The 8946-nt window shown below is 43.7% G+C and overlaps 2 protein-coding genes across 5 annotated transcripts in view; both read right to left on the bottom strand.

Moving 5' to 3' along the window:
- Positions 1-547: 547 nt before the first annotated feature.
- Positions 548-5107, bottom strand: LSM2 (LSM2 homolog, U6 small nuclear RNA and mRNA degradation associated). The gene is made up of 5 exons (XM_006904639.3): positions 4938-5107; positions 4250-4317; positions 1319-1349; positions 1143-1202; positions 548-1034 (listed from the first exon to the last, which is right to left on the bottom strand). The coding sequence occupies exons 1-5, from the start codon at positions 4938-4940 to the stop codon at positions 909-911; spliced, it is 288 nt and encodes a 95-aa protein (XP_006904701.1). The 5' UTR covers positions 4941-5107; the 3' UTR covers positions 548-908.
- A 903-nt stretch (positions 5108-6010) lies between these two features.
- Positions 6011-8946, bottom strand: part of LOC102880632 (heat shock 70 kDa protein 1-like) — a 3981-nt gene continuing 1045 nt past the window's right edge. For 3 of the 4 annotated variants that reach the window (XM_015588781.2, XM_015588774.2, XM_025045882.1), the window contains one exon: positions 6014-8276. In XM_015588781.2, coding sequence (XP_015444267.1) covers positions 6338-8263 — 1926 coding nt within the window. In that variant the 5' untranslated portion in view covers positions 8264-8276 and the 3' untranslated portion in view covers positions 6014-6337. Of the gene's footprint in view, positions 8277-8946 lie in introns of all 4 variants that reach the window. The other variant, XM_006904638.2, reaches the window with a different exon arrangement.

The raw sequence follows: 8946 nt of genomic DNA, 5'->3' as shown, positions 1-8946 counted from the left end.
GACTTAAATCCAGCTCCACTCTCCACAATAAAAATTGTCACTTGTATTTAACTATTATCGAATTCAGAGTGTACTGAGGAAGAAATCCAGCATCAAATGCATCTTGGTGTCTCATCTAACATTAACTGTCACATTACAAAAGGACAGCAAGTGTCTAGGCCACGATCCCATCCGATCTCGGAAGCTAAGCAGGGTAGGGCCTGGTTAGTACTGGGATGGAAGACCACCTAGGAAGACCTGGTGCTGTAGGTGTAAAAATAAAAAAATTAAAAAAAAAAAAAAGAATTTTTTTTTTTTTTAAAGGACAGCAAGCACTCATGATAGGTGCAGTATGATAAAAAGTCCATGTAGGTAGGGGCATGTTCAAGAAACATGGTGTAGCCCAGTTGAGGTACTATTTGGTTTTTATTAAGGAGAGTAATGGCAGATAACGCTGCGAAGTTGGGTTGGATTCTTGGCTGGGGTAGTGACAAATAAGAGCGTGGATGAATTCAACATCCTTTTCCCACCCTACAGCCTCATTCCCAAAACACAACAGAACCAGAACTCAATATTTGCATGATAAATTTTATTCCCGATGCGGGACAGTTTCCTTCCATCCCCCAAAAGAATCACATGCTGCTGTGGAGAGATCTAGGAGATTCTCCTATCAGCTCCAGGGAAGGAGTAAGAAAGGCAGGTGCTAGAGACAGGAAGGTTTTGCAGTTCCCCAGACTACTTATCCACCCTGTCTCAACAGAGGGTAGCTGCTCCCCACTATTAGTTCTTATCCACTCATCCCTTAAAAAAGAAAAAGCACCTTCATTATTAGAAAAAACACCACCACCTCAAGTATGGGGGAAGGGGTCCTGGGCCGAGACATGAGGTCAAGGATCGCCAGCGTAAGAAGGAAGAGTATAGAGGAGCCATCACTGTTTCTGCTGCAGGGCCTCCTTCCTTGCTGCATCCTGTAGCAACTGTGTATCCACCTCATCTGCTGGCAACTGCACATAGCGCACCACTGAGCCCCGGATGAAGCAGTTCTTCACAGATAGCTAGACAAAGGCAGGCAAATGTGAAAATACCCTTAAAAAGGTCCTCTACCTACCCAAGGGCCTCCTGCTTTTAGAGGTGTTTCCTCTTTTCCACCATCCCCAACTCACCATGTGAGGGTATTTCTCAGGATCTGTGACACTAATGTCAGTTAGTTTGATGTTGAGATACTAAAAAAAGATGAACACCATCATTAGCCTTAGAGACAAGATGCAAGTACCCAGCCATTAAGCAATCCCCTTTCTCCTTCCCCAAGACCGAATCCTGGTCTCTTGCTTTGTCTCACCTGATCCACAGAATGGAGGGTTCCACAGATGCTGTCAGGAGCAGAGGGAATGAAGAACCAAATTAGTTTAAGCCAAAGTCAACATACAAGTGATTTCTGAGCTAAGAACATGGTTGGGGGAAGTCAAGAATAAGTGGAAGCCAGAATAAGTGGGACCAAAAGGGGCATTCCTAAGCCCTGGAGTAGGAAAGACAGTGCTTCCAGAGTCGTGTGTTTAGACTGTACATCTCTCCCTAAACCAACCCACTCTTAATAGCTACCATTAAACACGGGACTTGTATTTCACCTGTAACTGTGCATAGCATTTGTAATTTTTATAGCCATTTTATAACCTTTTAGCTACTTTACAAAGTAGCTATGACTATCCAGAGGCTCAGAGAAGTTGTATAACTTGCTGTTTAGAATAAACAGGGATTCAGTCCACATCTGCCTGACACCCAGAACCATCAGCTATTTTGAAACATTTATTGCTTTAGAACCAGAGCCCCATATGTAAAGTAGCTAGCATTGCTCTTGTTGATTAAGGCACAAGGGGCATTCTCTCCCTTCCTCAATCCTTGAGACCCTGAAGTGTTAATAATGCTATCAAAACACCAGTGCTTCAAGCTCTGCTACCTCTCACCCAACTTCTTTTATAGTCAGTAGCTTCAACATTGTCTCACAACCTAAAATCCCATGAGTAGTATTTCTCCACCCACCACGTCCCCTGAATCCACATTGATTTCTAACGCTTTTGTAATTTTCTTTCTAGTCTGACTTCTACAAACCAAGGTTTTATTACTTTATACCTCAATCCAGGCCTCCCTCCAACCTGGCCATCCTCACCCTAACCGTCCTGTGTGTCTTCACCCAGATTCTAAGTTTCCTTAGAACCATGGTTCTCAAGCACTGATGTGTGCTCAAAAGTTTTGAGTCCACGGTAAAAGGGGAAACGAAGGCTAGTATAGTGTGTGTGGAGTGTCTGTGCAGTGTACTAAAGGTTGTAACTGTCCTATTTTGGGGGGTATTAAAAATTTTTTGTTACTAGAATAAATGGCAGTTCTTTTAATCTTATCTTGCCAAAAATAAAGTTGGCAGTTCTCTGTTGGACCCTAATTTTTCTAAAATTCTAAGTTGCTGATATCCAGTATCTGAGACCTACTACTTGAGTGGTGGTTTCACCATATTCCTGGCTACTGAAAAGCCTTTGACAGTACCTACCACCATCTGCAGCAATAATATTTAGGAATTGCATAAGGTGATATTATTTCATTCAATCCTTTAAGAAGGAGATATTTGGACAAAAGTGGTCTGATAACAAGCTTGAAAGAAAGAGCTCTTCTCTCAACCCAATGGACTACCTTCTAATCTTATAGTCCTTGCTTTAGGACCTGGGGCTAAAACACAACAGTTGCTTTTGCCAGGTAGAAGGTCTAGAAAGGAGAAAAGAGGAAAACAAAAAACAAGTCATCTCACAGAGTTGCATAGGGTTGGTCTTGTCCACACTTGTCTCTCTATATGGGCCTAATCTATACGCCATCAATACCATATGCACTACCAGTGTCATACATGGAAATTTCTGTTCTAAAAGGCAAGTCCCTCTCCTCACCTCTCCCTGCCATGTCAACGTTTCTTCCTCTAAGAAGTATTGTACATAGAAATGTGGAAGACACTGTTAGGGAGAGAATCAAATAATAAGTATCAATATTTTAAATATACAACTCAATTAAAGGATTTTTTTCTAAAGAACTGGGAACAGCCTAAGTGTCCAACGGCAAGGCCACGGTTAAATTAGTTACAGTCAGTTAATAAAGATACCACTCAGACATTAAGAACGTTAAAGATCAACTTTATTAACATGGAAAATATCTATAACATCTGTTAAGTGAAAAACAAGTTTCACAACTGCATAGAGAACATGATCCTGTTTTTAACTAAAAGAAAAAAGCCAGACAGAATTGGATTTTAATTCTGGATGTGTCATTTACTAGTTGTATAGACCTGAGCAAGTTTAGCCTATCCGAACTTCAGTTTCCTCATGTGTAAAACAGCAACGATAGTATATGTCATATAGGGGTGTTATGAGAATTAAATTAGTTAATAAGTGTAAAGTATTCAGAATATTGCTTAGTCCTCAATTGTGAGCTAATTATCTTCTTTTCGATACGCATTTATTAAGCTCCTACTACATACCAGGCCTATGCTAGACATTAGGTAGACAATGGTGAGCTTAAACATGGTCCTGGCCCTATAGAAAAAATAGGCCATAAACAGTAAATGTACTTATCTGAAATGAAAATTTGACAAGAACCCACTAGGAAGAAAATAAGACTCTATGATAAAGGGGGTCTATTGGCTAGAAGGATCAGGAAAAGACTCTCCAAAGATACAGCATTTAATCCAAGTCCTGAAAGATGATTAGGAACTAATGACAAAAAGGGGTAGGTGATGTAAAAGTGGTACAGACAGAAGGGACCTCAGTGCTCGTTTATCCTTTACATTTTCTTTAACAAAAGAAAGATTATGCTACATACGCTATTCTGCAATAGCTTTTCATATAAAGACATCTCATTCCTATATGACAGCTGCATAATATGGTAGTATCATAATTTAATTAATCCACTCCCTATTAATAGCTCTTTTCAACTTTTACAGACATCTCTGTACATATATGTTTACTTGTGGATTCTTACATTTCTAGAAGTTGGGTCAAAGGAGTATATAATAAGAAAAAAAATTATGTTTTGTAAAGGACGTCATTGATGCCTCCGTCCTCTGACCTCTCTGAACTCTTTACATATTTTTTCTTTGTATTTTTCTCCAATACAAGATACAACTCTCCAGCTAATCTGTCAGTTTAAAGCACAAGTCATATTCGTCAAATTATATTAAGAGGTTCCTGAGGAGGTGGACACGTCCATTCCCTTCAGACTTGTTGCAATAGGTACCTACCTCAGGTCATTCTTGAGTTCCACGACCACATCCTTGCCGACAAGGGACTTGAAAAAGGAATAGAAGAGCTACCGGGGAAGAGAGGGAAAACCATCATGTGGGAAGGGACATGGTAGTGAGGAGTGTCCTCCTGCCACTATTACCAAATACTGGTATTGGGATCCCCGCCACATCTCTGGCAGTTCTCAAACTTCACAATAAAAAACACTCGGTGACAGAGATGAACGACTGGTGCCCAAATGGTTCCGCACACTTCATTGAGCCCCTGACATAAAGCCCTAGAAAGAGGCTCTGCCCTGCACTCCTCAGGCTTTCCGGGCTTGTTTCTCAATCCACCATCTCTGCTGGGGTCCCGGCCCACTCCTCCTAGGGAAGTGTAGAATGTACCTCCCACCAAACTCTCGAAGCCGTCAGGAAAATGCTCCCTGAGGTCTAGCTTTTCCTTCTCCTGCTGTTCCTGCCGACTCTCCCTCGGGTTTTTTTCTCCTTATTAAGAGAAGAAAAAAAAAAATCCCACGTGCTCCTAGGTGTCTCCTCAAAGAACTTGAAACGCAGGAACTAAGGACGGAGGGCAGCCCAAGGCCCAACTCCAGCGCACAGAACAAAGCCGGGATCCTCACTCCAGCGCCAACTGTCCGACCCGCCCGCGCTCCCCAAGGGTGCCCCCTTGTGACTTCACGGTACCTACCATGGTGCTCGCGCAGCGGGCTGCCGGCCGGACTGGGCAGGCGACAGCCTGGTGCCGCGGGCTAGAAGCTGGGCAGGAACGGGAGCGCGAGCCCGTGTGTGGGGCGGGGCGGGGCGGGGCGGAAAACGCCGTGGGAAGCTGGGAATACCGGTGGAGGGCGCGAGTCCGGCAGAGCGAAGGGCACACTAAAGCCGAGGAAGGGGTGGGGCTTCCTGCCTCCCGACGTCCTCCGGGAGCGGCGGCATCCACTGCGCAGGCGCCGCCCCAGCCTGAGGGCCGGAAAGGCTCCTGGCTTAGCCTACGTCCCGCAGACACTTCTATTGAAAACTTGGGGAGTTTGTGACACCTTAATTTGTACACTTTTCTGTATATCTTAAACTTCCTAAAAATGTTTTAAAAAGTAAAATGTTGAGTCCCCGAGATCAGCGGCCTGAGCACAAATCTTGATTTTATCAAAGATTCCCTCCCAATTAACCTATTTCTCCCAAGGACCCCAATCTCAGTCCACTTTTCTTATATACTTTTGCCTAGAGCTGTCTTGTGAAGGACTGAGTAAAACCAAACAGACTGGCTTGAGGATAGAAATAGCCATTCTGTTATTTAACAAACAAATATGCCCCCCCCCAAATACAAAGGGTCACAAACACTTCTAGACTCATGTCCCCAAGATTTTTATAAATATGCAATATTAAAAGAATAGATGAGAATTATAGAAATGTTTCTGCGTGTAAAGGATGTCATAATGGTCTTTGAGTGCATACATGCCGATCTCCTAAACTCCATCTATAAGTGACATCAGGACATCAAGCAGAAGTTTGCCCTGACTTGTTGAACCCTAAGCACCTAAATTGGTCTATCACTGAATATAAGCAGTAATTATAGTTACCAACTGCTCTAGCTGGGGCTAAAAATGCCTTATGATCAAAAGTTATTTTCCTGCTTGAAACAGCTTGTGAAAGTTCAAATACTTTACCCTTCAAAATTAGCTCACAATCATACCACACATGCTCTCTCAATGACTTTCCCTTTTCCTTACTTTTCAAGATACACTCACAGTTTAAAAATACCAGAAATAATTTGCTTTAGGAACAAATTTACTGAGTGACAAATAATTATCCACACAGAGAGGAGAAAGTTAGGAACGGTGGAAATAAATAACAAACATTCAAATTCATCAGATGGTTCAAATAGGGGCCTAGGTTTCCTAAGAGTCTCATTCCAGAGTAAGAAACAGGACAATGGAATGTGAAAAGATGGCATATGAAACTCCTCCATCAGAATCCCCAAACGATGGTAACTTAGGCTCAGGTCCAGTCAATTCAAGAATCATAACAATGTCTGAAGAAGAGGGTAACTATTCACCTTCGAGGCACCCTAGAACCCTCCAGCTCCAGATAAGATTAATCTACTTCTTCAATGGTGGGGCCTGTGGCAGCCCTTCCAGGCACATTCCCTGTTCCACAGGCAGGCCCAGAGCACCCTCCCTGGTAGAGTTTTGTGACGACTGGATTACACACTTGTTCCAATTCCTTTCTCTTATGATCAAACTCATCTTTCTCCGCCAGTTGATTGGCCTCCAGCCATGAAAGGACCTCATTGCATTTATCCAGTATTTTCTTTTTATCAGTCTCACTAATCTTTCCCTTCAAGCCTTCATCACTCACAGCACTCTTCATGTTAAAAGCATAAGATTCTAAGGCATTTTTTGCAGCAATTTTCTCTCTCTGGACCTCATCTTCGGCTTTGTATTTTTCAGCATCCACAACCATGCGCTCAATCTCCTCCTTGCTCAGGCGGCCCTTGTCATTGGTGATGGTGATCTTGTTGGCCTTGCCGGTGCTCTTGTCCATGGCTGTTACATTGAGAATACCGTTGGCATCGATGTCAAAGGTCACCTCGATCTGAGGAACTCCTCTAGGTGCAGGAGGGATTCCAGTCAGGTCAAAGCGCCCCAGCAGGTTGTTGTCTCTTGTCATGGCCCTCTCACCCTCATACACCTGGATCAATACCCCAGGCTGGTTATCTGAGTAGGTGGTAAAGATCTGCGTCTGCTTGGTGGGGATGGTGGAGTTGCGCTTAATTAGGACCGTCATCACGCCCCCGGCTGTCTCCAACCCTAAGGACAAGGGAGCCACATCCAACAAAAGCAGGTCCTGTACCTTTTCGGACTTGTCCCCCATCAAAATGGCTGCCTGTACTGCAGCCCCATAGGCCACTGCCTCATCTGGGTTGATGCTCTTGTTGAGATCACGGCCATTAAAGTAGTCCTGCAGCAGCCTCTGAACCTTAGGGATGCGGGTGGAGCCTCCTACTAAAACAATGTCATGAATTTTAGCCTTGTCCATCTTGGCATCACGAAGAGCCTTCTCTACAGGCTCCAGAGTGCCCCTAAACAGATCTGCACACAACTCCTCAAACCGGGCTCTGGTAATGGATGTGTAGAAGTCAATTCCTTCATAAAGTGAATCGATTTCCAAGTTGGCCTGGGTGCTGGACGACAGGGTCCTCTTGGCCCTCTCGCAGGCAGTGCGCAGCCGCCTCACGGCTCGCTTGTTCTGGCTGATGTCCTTTTTGTGCTTCCTCTTGAATTCTTCCACAAAGTGACTCACCAGCCTGTTGTCAAAGTCCTCTCCACCCAAGTGGGTGTCCCCAGCTGTGGCCTTTACCTCAAAAATCCCATCATCTATGGTCAGGATGGACACATCAAATGTGCCTCCACCCAGATCAAAGATCAGTACATGTCGCTCTCCCTGACCTGCTTTATCTAAGCCATAGGCAATGGCAGCAGCTGTGGGTTCATTGATAATTCTTAACACATTGAGACCCGCAATCACACCTGCATCCTTGGTGGCCTGGCGTTGAGAGTCATTGAAATAGGCTGGCACAGTGATCACAGCATTGGTGACAGGGTGGCCTAAAAAAGCCTCAGCAGTCTCCTTCATTTTAGTTAGTACCATAGAAGAGATTTCCTCAGGGTAGAAAGCTTTTTTCTCCCCTTTGTAGGACACCAGCACCTTAGGTTTGCCTCCTTCATTGATTACTTGAAAAGGCCAAAGTTTCATATCTGATTGCACTACAGGATCATTAAATTTTCTGCCAATCAGACGTTTGGCATCAAAGACAGTGTTCTGGGGATTCATGGCTACCTGGTTCTTGGCGGCATCCCCGATGAGCCGCTCGGTGTCAGTGAAGGCCACGTAGCTAGGGGTGGTACGGTTGCCCTGGTCGTTGGCGATGATCTCCACCTTGCCGTGCTGGAACACCCCCACGCACGAGTAGGTGGTGCCCAGGTCGATGCCAATGGCCATTCCCTTAGTAGCAGCCATGGTTTTCCGAGGCCTATTGAGAGCAAATGAGATGAAATCTTGGTGGAGTGCTTTTTATTTTATTTATTATTTTTAATTCTGGTAAAATACACATAACATGAAATTTACTATCTTAACCATTTTTAAATGTACAGTTCAGTAATAAGTTCATTCACAGTGTTGTCCAACCATTCTCCAGAACTATTTATCTTGCAAAACAATTCTATGCTCACTAAACAACTCCCCATTCCCTGCTCCCACCAGCCCTGGAAGCCACAACTCTACTGTCTCTATGATTTTGACTATTCTAGGTAGCTCAAATTAATGGAATTAGATACTATTTTTCTATTTTGTGACTGGCTTATTTCACTTAGTATAGTGTCAAAGTTCATCTATGCTACACCATGTGTCTTGATTTTCCTTCCTTTTAAAGGATGAATAATATTCCATTGTGTATCCACATTTATTCATTTATTCTCTCCATGAACACTTAGGCTGCTTCTACCTCATGGCTATTGTGAATAATGCTGCCATGAACTCAGCATACAAGTATGTTTTTAGTGTACAAATATTTTTTCCAGACAATGTTTTCATGCTTTTCCAACAAGTTAGACAAAAGTATTCTTAGCTAACTAGAAGTGGGAAGGCTGTGGGTGTTAACTGTCTTCAGTTTCTTACGTGTCCTGACTCAACTATCCTCTCCT

Source organism: Pteropus alecto, unplaced genomic scaffold (assembly GCF_000325575.1).
Source record: "Pteropus alecto unplaced genomic scaffold, ASM32557v1 scaffold400, whole genome shotgun sequence".
Classification (NCBI taxonomy): Eukaryota; Metazoa; Chordata; class Mammalia; order Chiroptera; family Pteropodidae; genus Pteropus; species Pteropus alecto.
The sequence above is the reverse complement of the archived record's forward strand: the minus strand, read 5'-3'. Positions and strand labels throughout refer to the sequence as shown.